Here is a 24,421-nt window from a genome sequence, read left to right as displayed (position 1 = left end):
CCATCTATCGACCTATCTTTGCATGATCCGGTTTAGTTGGTTGGTAGAAAATATTTGCAGTCTAATCTTGCCGAACCAAAGATTGCAAGATCTCTCCTCCACCTTGACTTTTGATTACGGTTAAGCTTGTTACTTAACACCGTGCTTAGCTGGATTATTTAAGGGGTTTTCCACAATAGCACATAACTTTTTGGGCATTTTATCTGACTTTTCAAATAAACAATGCATCGTATATTAACCAATTTTGACTTTTACCCAGGGTCGACCAAACCAATTTATTTAATCCTCCGGTTTGGTAAGATTGATCAGGCACTGGACACTTTTGCCGTCACGCAGTTCATCTCTCTAACTCGGATTCGGCAAGCAGTCCACACAGTTGTATAAGTGAAGCATTTCCCACGCAGAGGAAGCAGCGAAGCGAAAAATGTCAGATCTGGTCGCGACGTCGCCGTCGCCGTCGTCAGCGCCGAGATCCGCCACAGACTTCTTCTCCGATCCTTACGACTCTCATCCTCTATGGTTCAAGCCTTCCCTCTTCCTCTCCCCTAACTTCGACTCCGAGTCCTACATCTCAGAGCTCCGTACATTTGTTCCCTTTGACACTCTCCGATCTGAGCTCCGGTCACACCTTGCATCCCTCAACCGAGAACTTGTCGATCTCATCAATCGAGATTATGCCGATTTCGTCAATTTAAGCACTAAGCTCGTAGATATCGATGCAGCTGTGGTTCGTATGCGTGCTCCGCTCCTTGAGCTCCGTGAGAAGATCACTGGATTTCGTGGATCTGTGGAGGCAGCACTTTTTGCACTAAGGAATGGATTGCAGCAGCGTTCTGATGCTGCTGCTGCCAGGGAGGTTCTCGAATTATTGCTCGACACATTTCATGTGGTATCCAAGGTACATGATTCTGGTTTCTCAATCTTAATTTTCCACTTTGCAAGTGTAATCTTGCGTCTGCTTCTAATTTCGTTGGCGACATATTCCAGTGATTATTTGCTTTGATTGATATAGATCTAGATCACGGGATTTGAGTAAGCTTGTCGATCTTCTTAGTGTACGCTTGAAGCAGGATAACTTCTTTAATATCCTCAATGCAAGTTTGATCTATCTGTGAACCTTAATGGTTTTGCATTGTAGTTCCGTTTAAAATGAGCAAAAATGTTTCTCATTGCTGTTTTCATTTTTTTGTTAGATACTCAGAATGCTTGACGTAAAATCATTGTAAATGTAGGTTGAAAAACTTATTAAAGTTCTACCAAGTACTCCTTCTGATTGGCAAAACGAGGATGCAAATTCCATGGGAAGGAGTTCTATGAATGATGAGAATTCAACGCAGCAAGATGGCACAACCATGAGAGAAACCCAGAGCATGCTATTGGAAAGAATAGCTAGTGAAATGAATCGGCTCAAGTTCTATATGGCTCATGCACAGGTCTCCATCATGCATTTACTTCTTCTTTTTTTCTTTTTGCAAAGTCACAATTCCTTGTCCATCTCAAAATATAGATTACATTAGAAATGCTCCTCTCTTTCCTCGTACAAGAAGCTTTGAGTATATTGCTTAAAAGTAGTAAATTGGGGATCAAAACTAGCTATGGTATAGGGTTTGAGATATTGCTGTGCTGCTAGGAGAATTTATTGCCTTTGAGAAGATTGCTGACAAAAAAATAGGTTACATCAGATGCTACATAGTTAAATCTTGTGAAATCTCTGGTGTTTTCCAAAAACTACAGTATACTTGTTAGCCTCAGAAGACAATAGAAGGTCTTATGACTGATGCTCACTACTTTTTATGTTATGCCATTGCCAGTACAGAACCTGCCTTTCATTGAGAACATGGAGAAGAGGATTCAGAGCGCTAGTGTGTTATTGGATGCTAGCCTAGGTCATTGCTTCATTGATGGGCTAAACAACAGCGATACAAGTGTCCTTTACAACTGCTTACGTGCATATGCTGCCATTGATAACACCAACGCTGCAGAAGAAATTTTCCGTACAACGATTGTAGCTCCATTTATTCAGAAAATTATTACACATGAAACAACAACGAATGCTGCTGGAACATCGGAAGATGAACTTGAAAACGATTACAAGCAGATCAAGCATTTTATTGCTAAGGACTGTAAAATGCTGCTAGAAATATCTTCAACTGGTAATTCATGCAAATCGCTGTCTGATCATATATGTTGCAGATATCCAATCGCCTTTTTTAAGTTCCATGTTTCTCTGGAAAATTCGTTTTCCTGAAACATTCTAAGAAAAAATTCTCCAACTAACACAGTAACCTAGATTTCATGGCTTATATTTTACTCATCGTACTCTGTGCTTGTTATCTTGTGCTAAAACAGACAAATCGGGTTTACATGTCTTCGACTTCTTGGCAAATTCAATCCTGAAAGAAGTTCTTTGGGCAATCCAGAAAGTCAAACCAGGAGCGTTTTCTCCTGGAAGGCCTACTGAGTTCTTAAAGAATTACAAGGCAAGCTTGGATTTCCTGGCATATCTTGAAGGTAGATGTATATCTTCCTCTGAGCTTGATCACATGGCTTATTAGATGCATTGTGAACTGATTTTCATGTGTCGTACGTAAGCATAAATTTTAATTTAGTACTAGGTGATGAAATGATCTGGATATTTTTCATTTGGCTCATACCATATACTTCTTATGAAGGTTATTGTCCGTCAAGATCTGCTGTAACTAAGTTTCGAGCTGAAGCTATATGCGTCGAATTCATGAAGCAATGGAATGTGGGAGTATATTTTTCACTGAGGTACGTGAGTAATATCATAGATGACTGTCGACTTGCCAATTTTTTTTTTGGTCGGGACTGTCGGCTTACCATTAGATTAGTGGTTTCTCAGCTTCTCTAACTCAAAAATACATAATTTCAGGTTTCAGGAGATAGCTGGAGCCTTGGATTCTGCTCTTACTTCTCCTTCTCTGGTTTTCATTCAGGATTCAGATAAAGAGAGTTCGCTCAACTTAATTCTCAGACAGAGTGATACTCTTTTGGAGTGCTTACGATCGTGCTGGAAAGAAGATGTTCTTGTTTTCTCGGCTGCTGATAAATTTCTTCGCTTGACCTTGCAGCTTCTTTCGAGGTTTGTAAAATTTGACTGTAATATTATCCACGTTTACTAGTTTCAATTCTAATTTTGATTATGTGTTAATGGCATGTAGATATAGCTTTTGGGTGTCATCTGCGTTGAATAATAGAAAGAGTAATGCCAGCCCGAGTCCTGGATGTGAATGGGCTGTTTCAGCAACTGCAGAAGACTTTGTATATGTAAGTTACTTGTTTCTGAGATCCTCTTATTTTGGACATTTTGGGATTTCTGCAATTTCGTGTTTACTAAATCAGCTGCAGTTATGTTCTGTGGGATAGCTTAATCTCCATTATGATTAGAATAGCAAGTAAAAAATGCTGTGGAAATTAAGTAAACTCGGAAGATCTGCTATAAATACATGAAATCAGATCACATAGACCATATGGTTGATCGTTTGATTTTTTGGGATTATTTACATGTTTCCTTCCTGGCAGGTTATACATGATGTAAATTGTCTAGTCTCAGAAGTTTGCGGCGATTACCTTGGACATATATCACAGTATTTATCTTCAAGCTCCACTGAAGTTCTTGATGTGGTGAGGATCAGCATAGAACAGGGTGGGGTATCATTAGAGAAAGTCCTACCTTTACTTACCAAGACAATAATTGACGTCATTGTTGATAAATCTGTTGAGGTAAACCTTTGAAAAAGCATTAGATCCGTTCTTTAATTTGTAAACTTCAAGATTTGCTTGACTGCCTTGGTGAGCACCTGCAGAAACAATGTTTCTTAGAATTTGCTGTATAGCTGAATTAGGTTAGAGTTATTCTCCAAGTCTGACACATATTTAACTCTGTAACGGTAAATGCTTTATCTCCTATAGGACCTAAGGCAGCTCAGGGGGATAACCGCTACATTTAGGATGACTAATAAGCCACTGCCTGTTAGGCACTCACCATATGTCGTTGGGCTATTGCGTCCTGTAAAGGTATTAATTCAGCTTTTGGTTGCGATTTTAAAAATATTTTATAGTTGCTTGACCGATGGATTCTGAAGTGTGGATTATTGCTCCTTCTCTTTTATAACAGGCTTTTTTGGAGGGAGATAAGGCTAGAAACTACTTGACCCAAAAAACAAAGGAGGAGTTACTGCATGGCAGTGTCAGTGAAATTACCAGGCGGTATTATGAATTAGCTGCTGATGTTGTTAGCGTGGTAAGTACTCTGTTATAAACACTTTTTGAGGATTTGAATTGACAATATAACCCCAGTAGCCAAAACAAAAACCAGAATCATTCTTTCTATCCCTAAAGATCGTTTTCAATTTTTTTTATTTTTTTTTTACTATAAAGATGCAGAGATGGTGAGTAATTTATGTGTAGTGAAAGGCGGTAGAGAATCTAGATATATTGATTGTATTATGTTACAGGCAAGAAAAACACAGTCATCGCTTCAGAAATTGCGTCAAAATGCACAGAGACGAGGAGGTGCAGCATCAGGTGTTTCTGATCAAAATGTATCTGAAACAGACAAGATGTGTATGCAGTTGTTCCTTGATATTCAGGTAAGACCTTCTTCATGATGATTCATTGTGTGATTTATAAATTTTCTCTGCAAATTTTTGTTTACAAGCAAGTAACATAATCGGATAATATCTTACCAGGAGTATGGCCGAAACGTTTCTGCTTTGGGGCTGAAACCGGCGGATATTCCGGAGTACTGTTCCTTCTGGCAATGCGTTGCACCTGCGGATAGGCAAAACTCAATTAGTGTTTGAGGACGCTCGCTTCCATACATACATCATTGTGGTATCATATATCTGATAATAAGAAATCGCTGCTTCTTCTTTTCTATAGCTTGTGTTTGTTTGCTTTAACAGTGAAGATAAGAGGAAGAGAGTTTTGTTGAAGAGAGAGTGTTTTTTTTTTTCCGCCGAAGTTGCATTATGTGAGGTCTGAGTTTAGTGCCAGCTTTGGCCATTTAATCTTTTATGTAGGACTATTTCATCTTCAGTATATAACACGCACCAAAGGGAATGAAACTTTTAACTCTTAATTTCTTTTGTTTTCTCGTATATAACTGAACCAAAGAAACTATCAATTGTCTAAACATACCAAACCGACATTTAACCGGTTTCGAATTCTAAATCATTGGGGAATTGAGAGAGATATACATTGTTTAACGGTGTATAATCTGTCGAAATCTGCTCTTAGTTTGTTGGGTTTAAATATGGAAACGTTTTTCATATTTGAAGAAAGAAAAATCAATGAGAAATAACAAAAAAACGATATCGCCGTCGTAATAGAGAAAAAAAAAAAAGAGTGTCGAAACCCTAGAGGACGTGGACACTGTTGGCATTCTTAAAAGAGCCACAAACCCCATTGTCGAACGAACACAAAACCAAACCGCAGACAAAGAAACAAATTCGCAGACAATAGTCGAAAATGGCTGAAATCTCGGCGACTTCGTTTCCTTCTTCTTCTTCCTCTGCTCTCGTCATCCGTAGCTCCCACAATGGTTCTCTCTCTCTCTCTATCCCCCCATTTCTTGTCTCCTCCATTTCGTTTCCTTGTTTTTATATTATTACCAATAGCTCTAGCTTGAATACAAAATTCTCCATTTCCCCGACAGTTTTCGTTTCTGATGTCTATTTTTATCTCCGCGAATTGCAAATGGGACTTCAAGTTATTAATATCTGATATAATTTCGCAGGTAGCTTAAAATGTCAGAATGTAGCTGTTCCAAAAACTACTTCCCAGTTCCAAGAGGTACATCCATTTGAAATCGATGCTCATACTTGTTGTTTCTTCGATGATACAACTAAATTCTGTATTTGCTTTTTACTGAATTTGCAGTTATCTCTGAAACGAAGCCAGCTTGTTGGCAATGCCGTTGTTACCGGTCATGTTACCGGATCCCGCAGCTGCAAGAATCAAGGTAAAGTTAGCATTACACTGAATCAATCCATTTCCTTTAACATATATTCTTTATCCCCTCTTGATGAAATTTTCCATTAGTACGTTTTAAACAATTTGCTGTCTTGAATATTGCACAGCTATTCGAGCTGTTCTATCCGGTGATGGAACCGCCTTGACTACTGATTCAAAGGAGGCTGGACTTCGTGGAAAACTGAAAAAGGTCGTTCTAGCTTACAGTGGAGGCTTAGACACCTCTGTCATTGTGCCATGGCTTAAGTATGTTTTCCTTTTTCTTGAGTTTATTTCTGACCTCTAACAAGAATACGTTTTGAATCTTCCTCTGGTTATGAAACAACTAGTCTGACCTTCCTTATATGTAACTATTTGTTTTCTAGGGAGAACTATGGTTGTGAAGTTGTGTGCTTCACTGCTGATGTTGGTCAGGTACATCACAAAAATGCCACATGTCAACTGTTTTAGTTAAGAAATGAAGTTTTATGTTGTTGCAATCTGCTTATGTCTTCTCAACCTCTAAATACTTTGATGTGAAGGGCATAAAAGAGTTAGAGGGTTTAGAACAAAAGGCTAAGGCTAGTGGTGCTTCTCAGTTGGTCGTTAAGGATCTCACAGAGGAGTTTGTGAAAGATTTCATCTTCCCTTGTCTTAGAGCTGGTGCCATCTATGAACGAAAATACTTGCTTGGTACCTCCATGGCTCGACCTGTCATTGCTAAGGTAACATTTCGAATGGTTTTATATGATTGACTTGTGAGGACTACCCCCACTATTTCTAATATCTGGATATATCTTTTGGATTACATATTGTCACTAATACATTTTCTAAATGATTAGGCCATGGTTGATGTAGCAGCAGAGGTTGGAGCTGATGCCGTTGCACATGGGTGTACTGGAAAAGGAAATGACCAGGCAAGTACTTGGAATGTCTTGCTAATGCGTCACATTGGAAAACACGCATTGATTCTTACATTACTTTTTTGTACTGATTGATTGACCAGGTTCGGTTTGAGCTCACCTTCTTTTCATTAAACCCTGAACTTAAAGTTGTGGCACCATGGAGAGAATGGGAAATCCAAGGCCGAGAAGATGCTATTGAGTATGCAAAGAAGCATAATGTTCCCGTCCCAGTGACAAAGAAGTCCATTTACAGCCGGGACAGAAACCTGTGGCACCTTAGTCATGAGGTAAAGTAAAAGACAAGTGTTGGTTCGCATTTTTCTTTTGGATACAAATTGATCCAGTTTGTCACATTGCTCAGTTCCTAATAATGTGTCTCATGCTCTGATATCAAACTTATGTGTTTTGTTGAAAGGGTGATCTATTGGAAGATCCAGCAAACGAGCCAAAGAAAGATATGTACATGATGAGTGTGGATCCTGAAGATGCTCCTGATCAGCCTGAGTAAGTTGGAATTTCTTTGAGCCCTTGTGTTTAACTATGCACTGTAATTACCCCAAGGTGGTTTGTAGTGGATTATAGCTGTGTTGATAGTTTGAAAACTAAAGTTGAGTCAGTTAGCTACAGAGCTGAGGTTTAGGCAGAATGAGTTGGTGTGTTCAGGATTTGTTTATGGTTTGGGATTGGGAATCAGATCTAGAATAGAGAGTTCTCGTTATTAAAGTCTCTCAAAGGAGTTAACTGGTTTAGCTGCTATGCTATCAAATTTAGATACCAAGAGTAGGATTTTGCAATTTGCATCCTAACTTTTGATACTTACACACTTATACAGATACATCGAGATCGGGATAGAATCTGGACTTCCAGTGGCGCTGAACGGGAAGGCTCTGAGTCCAGCCACACTTCTGGCCGAGCTAAACACAATAGGAGGAAAGCACGGGATTGGGCGGATTGACATGGTTGAGAACCGTCTGGTTGGGATGAAATCACGAGGTGTGTATGAAACTCCTGGAGGCACTATCCTCTTTGCAGCTGTACAGGAACTAGAATCCCTCACTCTAGACAGAGAGAGTATTCAGGTAAAAGACACATTAGCACTGAAATATGCAGAGATGGTCTACGCAGGAAGATGGTTTGATCCGCTTAGGGAGTCCATGGACGCTTTCATGGAGAAGATAACCGAGACAACCACGGGATCTGTGACACTGAAGCTGTACAAAGGATCTGTGTCGGTTACAGGGCGTCAGAGTCCTAACAGTCTGTATAGACAGGACATATCTTCGTTTGAAGGGAGTGAGATCTACAACCAAGCGGATGCAGCCGGGTTTATTCGTCTTTACGGGCTTCCAATGAAAATTAGAGCTATGCTTAAGAAAATTAGCTAGAAATGGTTTTCATTCATGTCTTACTTGGAATTGAGAGCCTGACATTAGAACACATCCCTTATTGTGATGCGTCGTCATAGCTTCAGCTTCTTTCGAAATAATTCTATCATCTTTCTTCACTTTGGAAAAACTTGAGAAATTTAATAATGAGTGCCTCTTTCTTTTATGATTTCCATTGGAAAGAGATATAAAATATAAATATCCATTACTTGAATTCAACGATCTTAAGTTTAAATTATTTATAACGAGAATTTAAATGTAAATGTTTTTTACTTTTTTTTCTTATGGTAAAAATTCCAAATTTAAATGTAAAAAAAGATAAGGGTGTTTAAGGTAATGCGAAACTTATTTTTTTTTTACATACACAAAAAAAAAAAACCATCGGACCTGAAATCTTTGTAAGCTCTTCCTCCTTGCTCAAGCAAACCTCTTTTTATATATTTGCTCTCTCTCTCTCAGATCCGATTCAAGCTTTCCGATTTGCGATGGACGGTGGAGCGGAAGGATCTCAGCAGCCTCACCTTATTCTAGCCAACAAGCTCTTCCTCCTCACTCATCCAGATGTTCCAGACATCGAGAAAGTCCAGCTCAAGTCTGAGGTTTTGGATTTCATCAGATCCCATGGTTAAGCAGCTCCTTTTCTCTAATCAGTGAGAATTAGCTTAATATTTCTTCGAGATTTTATGTTCCTGATGTTTCGTTGGTGTTTTTATTTATTTTAGGTATGGCTCCTTTGTACGAAACCCTAATTGCCTCTTCGGTGCTGGATTTGGATCAAAGCTTGTTAGAGTCTATGCGGGCCGCTAATGAAGAGGAGCTTAAGAAGCTCGACGAGAAGTAAGTTTCCTTCAGTTTCTCACTTTTATTTGGCAGTGCTTTGAAATTCGAATTCTCGTATTAGTATTTTGGGTTAGATTGATGTAGGGGGACTGTAGCATTCTGGGTCTCAAATTGGATTCAGAATTGTGTTTGCAAAAGTCCACTATGAATTTTGGGAATCTCCATGTTCCTGTGGTAGCTGATGTAGCATGATGTCTTAGTATTCTTAGGGAGATAACCATTACCTAACCATTGGTTTCTGAGTCCATCTTGGCCTCCGCTTTAACTTTGTAGAAACTTCTGAACCAGTATGTTATCAGCCAAAGTTCTCTTACATATTCTTTTCTTTCACTTTTTTCAGGATTGCAGATGCAGAAGAAAATTTGGGTGAAAGTGAAGTTCGTGAAGCTCATCTTGCTAAGGCTCTGTATTTCATCAGGATTAGTGATAAGGTATGTGGCATATCAAAGTTGATAGTTATGGTAACTTCCGTGGATCGTGGCCATTAAATTTTTGTTTTGTAATCCTAGGAGAAAGCTTTGGAGCAGCTAAAACTCACTGAAGGGAAAACTGTTGCTGTTGGACAAAAAATGGACGTGGTGTTTTATACGTTACAACTTGCTTTTTTCTATATGGACTTTGATCTGGTATCAAAGAGCATTGACAAAGCAAAAAAGTAAATGTCAATTTGGCTGTATTTTGACTACTCTTCATGGATAGTGCAACTGAAATCCTTGAATTAACACTTTCCGTTTTCCCTTGCCAGATTGTTTGAAGAGGGTGGTGACTGGGAGAGGAAGAACCGGCTAAAGGTCTATGAAGGTTTGTACTGCATGTCCACCAGAAATTTTAAGAAGGCTGCCAGCTTATTCCTGGATTCTATATCAACCTTCACAACATATGAAATTTTTCCATATGAGACCTTCATATTCTACACCGTCCTGACAAGCATCATAACTTTGGACAGAGTTTCCCTTAAGCAAAAGGTATTTCTCAATGGCTCAGTCTTCCACTTAGAGTTGTCTAAACTTAGATAAAAACTTTTTAGTATGTCGACTTATTAAAATGATGTATATCCATGTAATTTGTTGAAATTCTTATCAAGTGCTACTAATTTGACAGGTCGTTGATGCACCTGAGATCTTAACCGTGCTTGGGAAGATTCCATTCCTTTCTGAGTTTCTGAACTCCTTGTATGAGTGCCAGTACAAGGCGTTTTTCTCAGCATTTGGTAAGTTCATTACAAGGACCAGAGGTCATACATCCGAATGCATGTTGCTTGGCTTTTGTCTGTATGTTTACTAACTTCATTGTCGGCTTATGTTCTCAGCTGGAATGGCGGTGCAGATAAAGTATGACCGTTACTTGTACCCGCATTTCCGGTTCTACATGAGGGAAGTCAGAACAGTGGTGTACTCTCAGTTTTTGGAATCTTACAAAAGTGTGACAGTTGAAGCAATGGCAAAGGCCTTTGGCGTTTCTGTCGATTTCATAGACCAGTAAGCACAATAATGAACGCTCTTTTGTATATTTATGTTTGCCACCTCTCTTTAGAAGCATACAAAAAAACGATAATACAAACTTAAATCTGACTTGAAATGTATTTTTTTTTTTATCCAGGGAGTTGTCGCGCTTCATTGCTGCTGGGAAGCTTCACTGTAAGATAGACAAGGTTGCAGGTGTTTTGGAGACAAACCGTCCTGATGCAAAGAATGCACTTTACCAGGCAACAATCAAGCAAGGGGATTTCTTGCTAAACCGAATCCAGAAGCTGTCTCGTGTGATCGATCTGTGAGCATGCTACATGTTTCTGTTTCACTCTTTCGTCAAGCTTTGCAACTTGGAAACTCCGAACGGTAGAATCTTAAGGTCTGAGAAACGATATGAACTTTGGATTTTGAGATGAATGGCTGTAGTTTCTTTCATCAACTCTAGTTGGTTTGTCAGTGGTGAATTTCCCAAGAACAAAGAGCAAGTTTAATCTCCAATGTTCATTTTATTCTTCCTCGCATATGGCTTTTGAATCTGTTGTTTTCATCGCATCTATCTAGTATCTAAGAGAAAACGACCACCATACCTCTTACAAAATAAAGCTTTTGTTTCACAAGGTGTATTAGTTGACCATATAGATATACCAAGAAAAATGCATTAGTACACTTCATAATCTGAATGGTTAGAATTGAACACAAATTAGATACATCTAAAGGACAGTCCTTGGTTGAACTTGTGAGAGATACATACACAGTAGTTGGTAACTTGGTATTTTGCAGATTCTTCTTCCACGGACGTCTGTTTAGTGAATTAGGTGAGATTCTTCACCATCACACTTATAGGATTTACAATTTGTTTCTTACTGTTTAGTAAGTTCCTTTTTTCCTAAATTTTTTGATATGGTCTGGGGTTAGTAACAAGACCATCATTGTAAACTACTTTAAGATTTGAGGAGATTAGTACCTTATCTTCTATTGCCTGCCTAATTATAACCAGTGACTCACAGTGAGTGTGACATAAGACAAACGGATTTTGTTTCCTTTACAATTTAACGAAACAGTAATTAACACTCTCGAATGGATTCGTAGAGAGCAGCAAACTCCACTCTGACGCCATACATAAACAATTCTTAACTTTATCCTCTCATCCTTATCACTCTTCCTCAAAACTTCGAAAATGCATGCGATCGATTTCAAAGAGATTCAGGAGAAGCTCTCTGATGGATTCCGGCCTTGGCAACGATCGTTTCAGTTCTGGGCTCGTGCCACTGATATCTACACCGGATACAAGGTTTCTCTTTGATTGATGGGTACTCCTTTCTTCTTCTTCATGTTTCGTTTTGTAATACATTTTTCTTATGATTTTCTGCAATTTTCTTTCAATCTGTGTCTTGTTCTGGGCTTTTAGGTATTTCAACTTCGTATGAACTTCGTCAAGGATGTTAATAAGCACGAGGAGATGTGGGAGAGACAACATGAACTTGCTGCTCATAAAGTTTATTCTATGTGCTCTGACCTTGGTGGTTTCTTCCTTAAGGTAATGGTGTGTTGAGACTGTTGTTGAGGTTTGTGATTACCAGAGGGGACTTCCACGTTTGGGATTGTTATGAATTACTCATCTTAAATCTTGTTGTAACAAAAAGTATGAGTTTTTTTTTTGTTTCTTTGATGAGAATAAAGGTTGTACATTTTACTCTTTGATTGTTCACAGTTGCTTATGATGAGTTTTTTTTTTTTTTTTTTACTTTTTTTCATTTTGTTCAATAGATTGCACAAATTCTAGGGAAACCTGACTTGGCTCCAGCTGCTTGGGTGAGAAAACTCGTCACTTTGTGTGATCAAGCTCCTGCCACACCATTTGATGCCGTTCGAGTTGTCCTGGAGAAAGAGTTAGGTAAAAGCATCGAACAAGTGTTTGAAACATTTGATGAGAAGCCTCTTGGCTCTGCTTCTATTGCTCAGGTACTACATTCTTCATCACTCATAGTTTCAGAACCTTTGTACAGTATTACCGTGCATGCTTATAAAATCAGATAAGATTATAGTTTGGTTAAGAAAGTCTCAATATATACTGTATTTCACTTTCTTTTTGCTTCTATCTAGGTACACCGAGCAAGAGTAAAGGGTGACAAGAGGGATGTTGTTGTAAAGGTGAGGAATAATGAGGAGAAAACTGAAATCTTCCTAGTCTACTTTTAATTGGTTTCTGAATGTGCTACGACATGTTTAGGTCCAACATCCTGGCGTTGAGAAGTTGATGATGGTTGATATCAGAAACTTGCAAATATTTGCATTATACATGCAGAAAACTGATATCAAATTTGACTTGTTCTCCATGACAAAGGAAATAGAGAAGCAGGTATATATCATTCTTTCTATATTTTGAGGGTATCTGGTAAGAACTTTATAGCCGCCAAGTCACTATCAGTCCTTGTTTTCATTTACTAGATTGGGTATGAATTCGACTTTAAAAGGGAGGCCAATGCAATGGAGAAGATCCGACGTTTTCTATATGATAACAATAGAAAGAGTCCTGTTCTGGTTCCCAGGGTGTTTCCAAATTTGGTGACCAGGTACTTATTCTTATATTAGCATTCTGGTTATCCCAATAATGTTTTAAGGCTTTTTAGGTTGTCCTGTTTCACTGATCAAGAATTATGGTTCCTGTCTTTTCGACATAGTCTCTTTCCATTCGAAAGTTCTTTAATTTTCGGTTATATTCACTAATGAGTGCTGATCAGAGGAATAATCATAATACGCACAGGAAGGTTCTGGTTATGGAATTCATGAACGGAATCCCGATCTTGAGCCTTGGTGATGAGATGGCAAAAAGAGGGATAAATCCTCATGGTAAAATGGCAGAGGCAGCAAAATTGTAAGCTCCTCCATTATCTCAGATAGGTTTTTGACTTTTTCCAATGGCATTGGCGGCTTTTAAAGCATTTGGATCTTGTCTAATGCTGCATTGGAAAATGTATTTTGTTTTCTAGCAATATACTACACAGTTTGTCCCAAGCATATGGCCAAATGATACTGAAGAGTGGTTTCTTTCATGCGGATCCACATCCTGGGAATATCTTGATTGGTAAAGGTTCAGAGGCAAGTCATCTTTTGTTTGTAGTTATTCTTTAGTAGTTTCTTAATTGACTTACTGTGGTCTTTTGATACGTTTTAGTACCGTCTATATATTTTGAGTTGTAATCTTTGTTTCCCGTCATCAGGTTGCACTGCTGGACTATGGTCAAGTGAAAGAACTCCCTGACCACCTGAGACTTGGTTATGCAAATTTGGTAATTGCCATCGCTGATAACAATGCGTCATTGGCGTTACAGAGCTTTAGGTGAAATAACTTTGTTATCATGATTATGGTTCTAATTGAAGCTGAAAATTGGTTAGTCACCTATCGGATTAGTGTGGCATATGATTATTACTTAGATGTTTCTGTGGTGTAAATTCAGGGAACTTGGTATAGCTACAGTAGCCAAGTGTAAGAATGAGCAACAAGAGCTTCTCCAGTTAGCAAAAACAATGTTCGACACAGAGATGCCTCCTGGTACGACAACTCTGCAACCTTTCTCAGAAGACTCTTCGATCAAAAAGATTTCGGTTGAGGTAAAAAAAGAAAACACATATTCAGTCAACAGTTGTGTGTGTTTTGAATATACTGCAAAAATTTGAGTGTGTTTGCTGGTTGTGGGTAGGCATTTCCAGAGGAACTCTTCTCTGTTCTTCGCACAGTAGTTCTGTTAAGAGGACTCAGCGTAGGGATTGGCATTAATTACTCCTGCGCTCAACACTGGAGGGCTATGGCAGAAGAGGCTTTGCATGCATCTGGAAGACTCTCAACAGGTTAAGACAATGAGCAACTCTTTTATAGTGATTTACCAAATACGTTTTTCTAATGGAAAATAAAATTTCAGGTAGAAAGCAGAAGCGTCGATGTAGTTCTCTTAGAAGGCTATACCCAGGGCCAAGAGAGAGTTAATAAAATCCCCTGCCTCTTGCAAATGATGCTCTCAGTCTTTAGTCTTTACATTATTTTCTGGATACAGCTAAGGCAGCAAGTTGTCTCTTACCTTAACCGGTTTAGTTGGTTTGAAACTTTGACTAGTGAGTACATCTTTATAAAAGTTTTGTCATTATAATGTCAGATTTGAGCACAAGGAGAGTTGCGTAAGTTTTAAAACTCTACTTTTGTGCTATTTGTGAGATACACCGACAAAGTTACATGGCAACTACTAGGAACTATAATAGTCAAATTTGTGAGAGTATCATCATCAAGAACCAGAAGTAGCTTTAAACCGCATTTGCAATATACATTTGGTTGTGGTTCGAACCCAAATTTGAGAATGAGTGAAAGAATGAATGAAATTCATTTATTTCCATGTCAACTTTTCAATAATCACAGAAAAAAAACAAAAATCCCTCACAACACACCTTAAAACTTGACCATCACTATCATGTTAATTCGATTTTCCATATTTTCGACAAATTTAACCAATGAAAATAAGGAAAAGACAAAGGTATTACATATTTATATCAGTAAAAAATAAAACTATAATTTATTTGATGTATACATTTGCAAGTGTATAATAAATGATAGAAAATGAAAATACAGTCCAAAAAAAGAAACAATTTGCTATCAACTTAACAACGAATCTATGTAATGAAATGAAACAAATTAAAACAAAACTACATTTATGAATCTTGAAGTGTTTTAGTTCATGTTCTTTCTAAAAACAATCTCAGTGTCAAGCCCAAACCCATCGATCTTCCTCATCTCCACAACCTTGGATCTCTTAAACAATTTCACCAATGGTTTCACACTAAGCAAATCGTTAGCCGAGTACTTATCCGTCTTCCCAGATATCGACACGTGTAACACACACACCCCTCCGGGCTTTAAAGTCCGTTCGATCTCCCCAACGAACTTCTCCGGGTAAAGCGCGTGATCGAACACGTTTGAGAATTCGAAATCGAATGTCTCTTCGTCGAACGGCTGCGCGTGGAAGTCACCTTTCACCACGAGAGGTGGTCGCGGAACCAGATCTATTCCGACGGAGTCTTCCACGCCGATCAATCTCAACGCCGCAACCTCTTGTCCAACCCGAGCACCGATCGAGAGAGCTTTTGATTGATTTGAGAGAAGACCGCGATCGCTGAGACGTCGGAAGAAAGTGGAGAACACACGAACTTTCCTGTCCCAGTCGCGCGTTGTCCATACCTTACGTAGCTTCGGGTTCTGAGTTTTGTTGAGCTGGTGTTTGATGTATGCTTCGTAGGAGGAGTATCCATGGTGACGGATCCGTATTCCTTCGTCGGCAACGGAGGTGACGGAGGAAGAGGAGGAGAGAGGACGGCGGAGGAATGTGGTGGGGAAGGCGAAGAGGAAGATGATGAGAAAAGAGAGGGAGAGGAAGAGAGAGAGTGTGAAGGGTAGTTTTGGTATTACGAATTTCATGTTAGCTTCGAGACTTCCCTTCCTTGTTGTCTCTGTGTGTACATCGAAGCATATATGGGAATTTATTTAATTAAAGAAATGATTAAAGTTTGGATCATAATTAGAAAAACACCAAATGCAAATAATATAGTTTGTTTTGTCTAATTGTCATCAAGGCATTATTATTGACTCTGAATTGAAACTTGATCCAATATAGCCCCAAAGTTCCGTTGGACTAAATTCAGAGCAATAAAAAGGTCCTCTGAAGAAAAAAGTTAAACATTCGTGAAAAGATAAGCTCCCTGGGCAGAATTCTCAAAGCCTAAAAGTGCAAAACAAAACAACCACAGGGATGCTCAAGAGAGAAAGAGACTTGTACATTCTATCAGTTTTTTTTAGTTCACACACCATTTGGGATATCTCCTCTTGATCTCTAGCCTACATTAGCATCTTCAGTTAGGGAAGTTAAAAACGACGACGAAACCCAACCATTCTTCTTCCCATACTCCACGTAGTCGTTGAATTTCTCCTTTGCGTTTGGGATGTCTAAAGCAAGATCTTCAAGTCCGTCTTTGACTCTTGTGAACCCTTTGGTCATCTGGTTTGTGGTTATGAGTCCTTCACTGAAACTCTCCTGCAGAAGATCCAGCATCATCTTGTCCTTCTTCTTCTCCATACCCATCACCAGTGCTTTCTTCACCACCTCATGGTTGAAGAAAGGCATGCCTAGCTCATGGATGCATTTGCATGCTTCTGATACCAGCCCTGAGCTTTCGTATTCCTCCAGGAGATTTGATATCTTGTCCTTTGCATCTTCCACTGCCCAACCGCTCCCACCTCCCCAGCATCTTAGAAGCCTCTCTCCTGCATGTCGAGCAAAGATGAGTGACCTAGCCATCTTCACGGTTTCAGTTCCGCTTGAGTTAGGGCGTAGTTTGCTACTGATCTCTTCCAGGTTAAAAGGTGCTAAAACATCATCGATCACAGCTCTAGCTAAGAACAGAGCAAGTTCGTTGGACGCATCCAGAATGTCAAGAGCTGTATCTTCTGCAGACTCCAGGAGCATGACGAAACCATCTGCAACATCTTCTGTGGTGAACATCTCGATGTGAAGAGATGAGAGAAGAACAGATGCCATTTCTTTCTCGTGATTCTTCCTGTCCAAAGCAAGTGTTATCAGCTTCTTTAGAAAAATTGGGTTGTACTCGGGTGCTCCTAAATCCTCAAGACTGCGTATGAGTTCTGGTATGTCATCAGAGTTGAAATACTCATGAATGATGGTCACAATGTCTTCCTTGAACCGCTTTAGTTTCTCATCCTCGTTCTGTTGTCGTCCACATTCACCAGAGGGATAACCAAACGAAGCATCAAGCCAACCACCTGAGACAGCTTTTGGCACAATCAAACCAAATTTGGTTCTAGCTGAAGGAATGTCAAGAGCAAGATCATCAAGGCTTTCTCTTAATCTTGAAAATCCCTTCACCATTTGACTAGAGCTTATCAGGTTTTCTGAAGCTGCTTCATTTAGCAGTTTCAATACAGGTGCTTCTGCTGCGTGGTTTTCCAAGGCAGTAACTAAGGCCCTCTTCACAACCTCATGGTGAAAGAAAGAAACACCCAACTCTCTTACGCAACGACATGCCTCATAAGTCTCTCCAGTCTCCACATATTCATTCAAAATGTCAGCAATCTTCTTCTTGACTTCCTCAACAGTGGTTCGAGTCTGTCCACCCCACCTTCTTTCTACTAGCTCAGCATGGTGTGCAGCTGATAGATAGCTTTTCTCTGCAGTTTGGACAACCTGGTAACCTTTAGAAGTTATTGGAAGTGCCTTGGCAGCCCTAGGAAGAAAAGCTGGAGGAAGTATGTCATCCACGACAGCACGTGCAAGGAACAAAGCAAGAACATTGACAGCATCAGGTATATCCACCACAAAGTCATCGGCTGACTCGAGCAGCAGGACAAATCCATCTCTTATCTGGTTCGGGTTAATGACATCAGCATACAATGCGGAAAGCAAAACCGAGGCCATTTCCTTCTCTTTGTCATGCCTGTCCATCGCTACCGAGACAAGCCGCTTGATGAAGTAGGGATGATATTCACTTGAACCAAGTTCAATGAGGTCAGCTGCTGCCACATCAACATCACCGGTGCTGAAGTATTCGTTAATGATGGAAGCTGCAGCTTTCTTGTAATCATCTAATGGGTCTGACAGAGTTGCACCAACAAGCTCGAATGGTTCCTATAAAACAAAAAAAAACACAAAGAGAGCTGAGACTGATGATCTCTAAAAAGTAACACACAATGGATAAATTTTCTACATCATCTGAACAGCAGATGGACAACAGAAACAGTTTTGTGCAAGTACTTTGGCAAGAAAATAATCAACCATCTAGTACGAAAGGTGCAGAAACTACCTCTCCACTGTCATAATTAGGATCATTCGGGTCAATGTGATAGTCTCCATCAGTGTCAATAAGTTTTCCCCAATTTCCTTTCCCACCACCTCCATCTGAAACAAAATTTATCAATCACCGCTACCCGAAGAACAAAGGAAGTATAAATATGCAATCTACACAATTTTCAGCTCCAAATTTGACTAAGAGCCATCCCTTGACACTTGATGGTTTAGAAACCCAAATCTAAACTGATAAAGGTAGTAACTGACCCTTCTTAGAGCGAATAGACCTTCCCGCATGAGACCTTCTGTGCTTCACAGCATTTGACGCACCAGAAGCTTTCCCACCACCAGATGGTTTAGGCAGATGCTCAAGTAAAACCGAGTGAGGTTTTTGTGAGGGTGGAAGATCATCTGCAGTCTGAGTTGCAACTTTCATCATCTCTCTCTGCTGATCCGTTAGGAAACCCTCCATCCTTGGCAATTACCCTAACAGTGAAACATCATCAAATCATTCCTTTAACAAACACATACCATACAATAAATATCAACCTAAAACCAAAACAGCATATAGCTAAAACCACAAGACACTGATGTGAAACGACATAAATGGAGATCTAAAATCACCAATCCATAATACAGAAGCCTATGCATCCCAAGGTTTCATCAAATTCTTCTACGTGTCATTCTTCACATATTTCTACAGCAATCAATCAATTAATCATTCCCGTGACTAAATGCCAAAACCAAAACATCGGAGAAATGTTTGAAACTCCAAGTACCAGTAACTGTTAATGTTCAAATCGCCTCGTCGTCAGCCAAACTATCCACAAAGCAGACCGTCGTACGGAAAAAGAGCAGGCGAGATCCGTGGTAAGAAGAAAGAGGACGGAGGCTAGATCGAAAAGAAGAACCCGAGTCTGAAGCTGCGTAAGCTATCCTGGAAAATAGTAGTAATGTTTGAGAGAAGATTGTTTGGAGAAGAAGATGGATTTGGGAATTTTGGGAGGAACAAAAAGCTTACAGAAATGGAGGCTGCTGATTCTCATCAAAGGTCTCATCATAAGGACTGTTGCCACGTGTTACTGTCTCAACGGTCACGATTGCTCGTTACATGTGCTGGCCTGTCCAAGAGAGATATCGATTAGGGTTATGGATTTAATTTTGGAGTTTTCCTACCAAAATAGTGAAACCAGATAATTTATAAATATCTCTCTGTCAATATCTTATCCCAAATTACTAAAACCTTATCCAAATTATGTTTCTAATTTCAAATCAGTTTATTGAAAAAATTAAACATTATCCACTTTTTGTAACAAAAAAGTTGAAGACTAATGTATTCACTTTATTCTGATTCGTTTTAATGAATGAGATAATTTGTGAAAACATAATGAGCTCAGTCAATAAAAGGGTCCAAAGACAGTAAAATTCAGGTCTGTTAAAGGAGTGATTAGTATATGCTAATCTAAAATATGGTCTTGAAACACATTTTGCAACTATACATTTTTGTGTCACATTGTCCTAAACAATGGGTTTGCTAAAACCTATTGGTTCCACTTCCACAAAATGGGTATTACCCTCATCGAGCTCCCTTAATTAGCTGCAGTGCTGCAGGGAAGGACTCGGCCGATAAGCCGTGAGCTCTTGCTGTTCTGTGTCTCGCTCTGACCCTATAAGACATGTATCATCATCACAAATTAGAAACACCAAAAAGGTACAGACAGAGATCTGAAACCGAATTCTTAGGCATAGTCGAGATGTTTACCTTGCCTAGGGGAGTCTTCTTCCAACACAACACATCAGTGTCATCTTCTGGCCTGCACAAAGTCAGAGGCAGAGTATACTTGAGTAGCTAGCCAAATCACAAAACAACTTACTTTTGAAATGAATAAATATGAACCATGTTTTACCTTTTTTCACCCGGAGGAATGTGTGGAGTACACATAGCAGAAGTTGCATCGCCTTGATCACTGGAACAGCTCATACGCGATGATGCATTGGCTGAAGAACGAACACTTCGAGCCCTCAAGACATTTCCTTGGCAACTTCTCAGAGAATTTGTAACTGCAGGCTTTTCAGATGCGCAGTCAGAGTCGGTTCTTGTAGTCAAATACGACTTGTGAAGCATTCTACGAGAACAACTGAAAAGTCCAAAGAAAAGACTTGCTGCTGCTTTAGCACTCTTTGGTGGAGAACACGCAGAGATAACAAGATTCATTTGGATCTCAACGTTGCATCCTAACACAGATTGGAACGAGTCTGCAATCAATTTCCATGATTTCTCGGCTCTTGCTACATGTTGAGGTGTGTAGAATTCTAACTCAGCTATTGCCACACCTGAAAAGAAAAAAGAATATGCATTTACTTATCTGAGACACAAGCCAAAGTAAAACTTTCAGACCATCTTTGGGAAATATAAGTTACCTTTGTCAACAGTAAGTGAAGTCAACCTTCCTCGTTTCCACAGAAATCTCTTTAGTGAATCAGAACAACACAAATCTGTAACCGTTTTCCACACAGATTCAACTGTTTCATTACAGTTTCTCTCTTGACCCTTCTCGGCATCTGATTTAATAACATCACCAGGACAACCTGATGATGTGCTGGAGAGCTCAACGTCTAGATACATGACCAAGGGTAAGTTATATATAGTTAGTAACCAAGACAACACGAAAAAGAAGCATGAAATAAAGGAAACGAGAATTTATGAATTAGGACCTTTGTTTATTTGGTTTCTTCCATTTTCATCTGTTGCAAAAGATGATGAGTCGGTGTTACTAAGTTGCAAAAGTGCCACAGTGAGCCAAGTTGTCTGGTTTTTCGATGCTCTCAAGTGTTTCTCAGCATCAGATAGTATCTTCAATGCATTTCTCAATTTCTGCATTTCTTCTTCAGCTATATATAGTAGAACAGTATATGATAAAGAGTGAGATCAGGTTTTAATTTGAAGCTGATATTCAAAGTAATCATCACTGGGGTGCTTACATGTATGCCTTGTAAGAAACCGAAGTCTGGTTGCTGAACTACTTTCTTGAGAGTTTCCAGCAATGATGTCCATAATGACATTAGCTAGCTGTGAAATAAGCTGCATTGGATCTATTTTGGATCTCATAAGTTCCCTCGCCCTTATAACCGTGTTTGAAGTATCAGAAGACATGGCAAGATCAAGCAGATCAAGCAATTCATCATCAGAAACAACCCCAATCTGCAGAATCAAAGAAATGTTGATCTTTCACTTCTAAACTATCTAATGTTTCCAAGACAAATATGAAGAAAGAAGTGTAAACTTACAAGCTTGTAGGCCAAAGATGTTGTTATTCTTTTACCGAGCAAACTTAACTGATCAAGCATTATCTCAGCATCCCGAAGTGAACCATCAGATTTAGAAGCAATGAAATCAACTGCCCCTTGATCAAAATCAATGCCTTCTTCAATACAAATCTTAGCCAGCTTAGTTGATATATCCGCATCACATACTTTAGAGAAATGATATTTCTGAGACCGTGAGAGAACGTTACGCGGTAACTTCTCTAGCTCTGATGTAACCAGTATAAAAACCGAATGCTGAGAGAAATTGTCCAAACTGTTCAAAAGAGTACCCCAAGTTTCTTGACATAATAACTGACACTCATCGATTATAAAAACCTTAAATCTTGATGAAACAGGAGGAAGAGATGCACTCTTGATGAGAGATCTTAGGTAGCTAGGTCGGTTTAGTTTACCCGAATCGGTTTCCATTACGTCCCTGCCTCTTCCTGAGAAGTATGATTTGCATTCACTACACAAGCCACATGGTCTACTATGTGCAGCCTGTGAAAGGCAGTTTAAAGCAGCAGCAAATATCTTAGACGTTGATGTTTTACCAGTCCCACGAGGACCATGAAAAAGGTATACAGAAGTAATCCTTCCTCTTAATATGGTGCTCAAGAGACATTTCACCACAACTTCTTGTCCAACTAGCTCATCAAAAGATTTTGGCCTGAATTTCTGACTCAAACTCCTCGACAACACTTCATGACTCGGTGTCACCACATCACTCTCACCATTTCCATTTCCAGGTAGTAAAGGATACTCTTCTACATCTGAGGATTGGTTTGATCCTCTGTACCTCGGCGTTCTTGACCAGCAATACGTTATCCCGCAACCACGGTTAGATTGACTATCAAAATCAACATCTTCATCTCCATAATAACTATGATTTGTTGAGTTCATCGGACTACCTAAACGGCTTCCATATTCACCAACCGAGCTAGCTAACTTAGTGGAATAATGAGTTCTATATCTTCCCCCTGAACCAGCCTCCTCAACATGACTGATTGAAGGCGCATTACATGCTAAGTCCCTACCTTTAACCGATAAATCACTGCAAGATCTTTCACTACTCCTAGAGCAGGCGTCTCCTTCAACATTTATCACCTTGCTACTCAACTTGTGAAGATCACAACCACTCTCAAGCTCCTCCATTATAGAGTATGAACCAAAAGGAATCAAACCCACAGGAGCATCAGCAGCAGCCTTACAAGCATCATCAGCATGTTCCACAAACTGAAGTGAGATCCCATTGTTGGAACCAGTTTCCCATTTGACATTGTCAAGCAAAGAAGCAAACTTGCTCATTGAAGTAGTACATGGATCTCTCAGTGACCGAACCCTTCTAAGAGCAACAAGTGTTCTTGTGATGGGAACATCAACAGAGTGCCTCCTAGTCTCCCCCATTTTCCAAAACAGATCAAAACAATCCTAAACCTTTCTCTCTATCTCCTAAAACTTCAAGATTCAACACTCATCATCACTTACCTAATAATGAATGTAAGCAATTAGTGATAAACAATGAAAATGTGGTAACACAGAGACATATGAGAGAAAAGTTATTAAATTTAACAATCACAGAGCTCAAAAAACAGAGACCCAGATAAGCTATGGACAAAACAAAAAAAACTTGGGAACGATTTAAATAAGGTTTAAGATAAGGAAACGACAAACTGAAAATACAAAACGTCAAAGATTGGGGAATACCAAGGTGTATTGAACAGAGTGGCGTACAATGCGGAGAATCCTAAACCCTAAAATCCCTTGTCGAAAGAAGAAGAAGAAGAAGAAGAAGAAGTAGTTGGTAAAGTGGTAAATAAGGGAAGTTATTATGGTGAGAGGTAAAAATAGAAAAAGGGTCGTTGTTGTTTGAGTGAATAGAGAGAGATAAGGGACAGAGGAGAAGGGGAGACATGTTAGAGTAGGAGGGCAGAGATTTTTGCAGAGAAAGGTGGAGTCTTTGGACAGAGAGCCCAACCAGTAAGAGAGAGAGAGAGAGAGAAAGAGTTAAGACTACTATTTGGTGTTCCTTCTTCGCTTCATTTAAGATTCGTTCGACGGTTTCAGTTTCAAGTTTGGATTTCTTTATGGCAACAAATAATAAAAACAGGACTTCGTGTGGTCCGCTTCTCTGCCACGTTTGGGGACTCTACTCACGTGTTCGTTCATTCTACCAACATATTCTGATTCAACTATCTCAATTATTTCTTATTTGGAATTCTAGATGCAACAATTATTTGTTGTTTGGAATTCAACATGAGTTATTGAGTCTCATCTCCTTGACCAGACCCCCACAAAAAAAAATCCTTCAATTTGCATGTCTGATATCCTCTTTCAAATTGTGATTAGACTAGTGTGTCTATTGAACCATGTTAGTTTTTCGAGTCAAATTTTAGTTTTTCCATGTTATATTGGTATGGACGTTACAAAAGCATCAAAAAGTATTTAGAGAAGTGTGAATCGCTAATGGTTTTGGTTTGGAAGGAAAACTAATTTTATTTTATTGTTGAAATATACATTTTTATTGTTAAGAAACTATACAAATCGAGACGAGAAGAGAAATGAGGAAATCATAAGAAAAAAGTAATAAAACTAAAGCATGATAGAGTGTGAGCCAATTTATTTTCGACCCAAAAACCAGGGCTCTACATGCATCAAATCTTACGAGAGTATACAACCGACAATAATACCAATTTGAT

At 39.2% G+C, this 24,421-nt stretch overlaps 7 protein-coding genes and 2 long non-coding RNA genes across 23 annotated transcripts; 5 read left to right on the top strand and 4 right to left on the bottom strand.

Moving 5' to 3' along the window:
• Positions 1–197: 197 nt before the first annotated feature.
• AT4G24840 (oligomeric golgi complex subunit-like protein) lies at positions 198–5,104 on the top strand. The gene is made up of 12 exons (NM_118617.5): positions 198–898; positions 1,233–1,433; positions 1,817–2,153; positions 2,350–2,511; positions 2,673–2,772; positions 2,894–3,103; positions 3,183–3,288; positions 3,544–3,744; positions 3,934–4,038; positions 4,139–4,264; positions 4,479–4,613; positions 4,713–5,104. Exons 1-12 carry the CDS (start codon positions 425–427, stop codon positions 4,824–4,826), a joined length of 2,271 nt encoding a protein of 756 aa, NP_567710.1. The 5' UTR covers positions 198–424; the 3' UTR covers positions 4,827–5,104.
• A 215-nt stretch (positions 5,105–5,319) lies between these two features.
• AT4G24830 (arginosuccinate synthase family) lies at positions 5,320–8,524 on the top strand. 2 transcript variants are annotated; one of them, NM_001125575.1, is made up of 11 exons: positions 5,377–5,566; positions 5,762–5,817; positions 5,905–5,986; positions 6,105–6,243; positions 6,363–6,411; positions 6,519–6,701; positions 6,819–6,893; positions 6,983–7,168; positions 7,297–7,385; positions 7,714–7,874; positions 8,007–8,478. In NM_001125575.1, exons 1-11 carry the CDS (start codon positions 5,494–5,496, stop codon positions 8,264–8,266), a joined length of 1,353 nt encoding a protein of 450 aa, NP_001119047.1. In that variant the 5' UTR covers positions 5,377–5,493; the 3' UTR covers positions 8,267–8,478. The 2 variants fall into 2 exon arrangements, with proteins under 2 accessions (NP_194214.2, NP_001119047.1); NM_118616.5 differs by having other exon boundaries at positions 5,320–5,566; positions 7,714–8,524.
• A 97-nt stretch (positions 8,525–8,621) lies between these two features.
• AT4G24820 (26S proteasome regulatory subunit Rpn7) lies at positions 8,622–12,321 on the top strand. 2 transcript variants are annotated; one of them, NM_202882.1, is made up of 9 exons: positions 8,629–8,890; positions 8,989–9,103; positions 9,447–9,537; positions 9,616–9,761; positions 9,852–10,071; positions 10,208–10,316; positions 10,416–10,584; positions 10,706–11,034; positions 12,301–12,321. In NM_202882.1, the coding sequence occupies exons 1-8, from the start codon at positions 8,752–8,754 to the stop codon at positions 10,878–10,880; spliced, it is 1,164 nt and encodes a 387-aa protein (NP_974611.1). In that variant the 5' UTR covers positions 8,629–8,751; the 3' UTR covers positions 10,881–11,034; positions 12,301–12,321. The 2 variants fall into 2 exon arrangements, with proteins under 2 accessions (NP_567709.1, NP_974611.1); NM_118615.3 differs by lacking the exon at positions 12,301–12,321 and having other exon boundaries at positions 8,622–8,890; positions 10,706–11,282.
• On the top strand, positions 11,560–15,221 carry AT4G24810 (Protein kinase superfamily protein). 6 transcript variants are annotated; one of them, NM_001203900.1, is made up of 12 exons: positions 11,560–11,885; positions 11,984–12,112; positions 12,343–12,537; positions 12,679–12,726; positions 12,806–12,934; positions 13,024–13,148; positions 13,319–13,450; positions 13,566–13,674; positions 13,797–13,915; positions 14,034–14,187; positions 14,277–14,424; positions 14,496–15,221. In NM_001203900.1, the coding sequence occupies exons 2-12, from the start codon at positions 11,999–12,001 to the stop codon at positions 14,558–14,560; spliced, it is 1,338 nt and encodes a 445-aa protein (NP_001190829.1). In that variant the 5' UTR covers positions 11,560–11,885; positions 11,984–11,998; the 3' UTR covers positions 14,561–15,221. The 6 variants fall into 6 exon arrangements, with proteins under 6 accessions (NP_001190829.1, NP_001328941.1, NP_194212.2 ...); NM_001341712.1 differs by having other exon boundaries at positions 11,569–11,885; positions 13,340–13,450; positions 13,797–13,865; positions 14,496–14,863; NM_118614.4 differs by having other exon boundaries at positions 11,569–11,885; positions 13,340–13,450; positions 14,496–14,863.
• On the bottom strand, positions 11,883–12,318 carry AT4G07290. The gene has a single exon (NR_142129.1). It is a non-coding gene; the product is annotated as an other RNA (long non-coding RNA).
• AT4G24805 (S-adenosyl-L-methionine-dependent methyltransferases superfamily protein) lies at positions 15,102–16,125 on the bottom strand. Its single transcript, NM_148372.2, has one exon — positions 15,102–16,063. The coding sequence runs from the start codon at positions 16,034–16,036 to the stop codon at positions 15,293–15,295; it is 744 nt and encodes a 247-aa protein (NP_680738.1). The 5' UTR covers positions 16,037–16,063; the 3' UTR covers positions 15,102–15,292.
• Positions 15,118–15,535, top strand: AT4G07285. Its single transcript, NR_142128.1, has one exon. It is a non-coding gene; the product is annotated as an other RNA (long non-coding RNA).
• Positions 16,113–19,589, bottom strand: ECIP1 (MA3 domain-containing protein). 4 transcript variants are annotated; one of them, NM_001341710.1, is made up of 5 exons: positions 19,438–19,589; positions 19,041–19,353; positions 18,684–18,902; positions 18,433–18,527; positions 16,154–18,257 (listed from the first exon to the last, which is right to left on the bottom strand). In NM_001341710.1, exons 3-5 carry the CDS (start codon positions 18,886–18,888, stop codon positions 16,449–16,451), a joined length of 2,109 nt encoding a protein of 702 aa, NP_001329945.1. In that variant the 5' UTR covers positions 18,889–18,902; positions 19,041–19,353; positions 19,438–19,589; the 3' UTR covers positions 16,154–16,448. The 4 variants fall into 4 exon arrangements, with proteins under 4 accessions (NP_567708.1, NP_001329945.1, NP_001031708.1 ...); NM_001036631.1 differs by having other exon boundaries at positions 19,196–19,353; NM_118613.3 differs by lacking the exon at positions 19,438–19,589 and having other exon boundaries at positions 16,113–18,257; positions 19,196–19,435.
• A 73-nt stretch (positions 19,590–19,662) lies between these two features.
• On the bottom strand, positions 19,663–23,911 carry AT4G24790 (AAA-type ATPase family protein). 5 transcript variants are annotated; one of them, NM_001125574.2, is made up of 8 exons: positions 23,430–23,911; positions 21,705–23,210; positions 21,399–21,618; positions 21,132–21,308; positions 20,838–21,032; positions 20,324–20,750; positions 20,179–20,230; positions 19,663–20,083 (listed from the first exon to the last, which is right to left on the bottom strand). In NM_001125574.2, the coding sequence occupies exons 2-8, from the start codon at positions 23,127–23,129 to the stop codon at positions 20,006–20,008; spliced, it is 2,574 nt and encodes an 857-aa protein (NP_001119046.1). In that variant the 5' UTR covers positions 23,130–23,210; positions 23,430–23,911; the 3' UTR covers positions 19,663–20,005. The 5 variants fall into 5 exon arrangements, with proteins under 5 accessions (NP_001119046.1, NP_194210.2, NP_001328500.1 ...); NM_118612.2 differs by having other exon boundaries at positions 21,705–23,205; positions 23,430–23,793; NM_001341708.1 differs by having other exon boundaries at positions 20,179–20,750; positions 23,430–23,793.
• Between the last annotated feature and the right edge of the window lie 510 nt (positions 23,912–24,421).

This window comes from Arabidopsis thaliana, chromosome 4 (assembly GCF_000001735.4).
Source record: "Arabidopsis thaliana chromosome 4, partial sequence".
NCBI classification, from domain to species: Eukaryota; Viridiplantae; Streptophyta; class Magnoliopsida; order Brassicales; family Brassicaceae; genus Arabidopsis; species Arabidopsis thaliana.
This window is presented reverse-complemented; position numbering and strand designations above follow the sequence as displayed.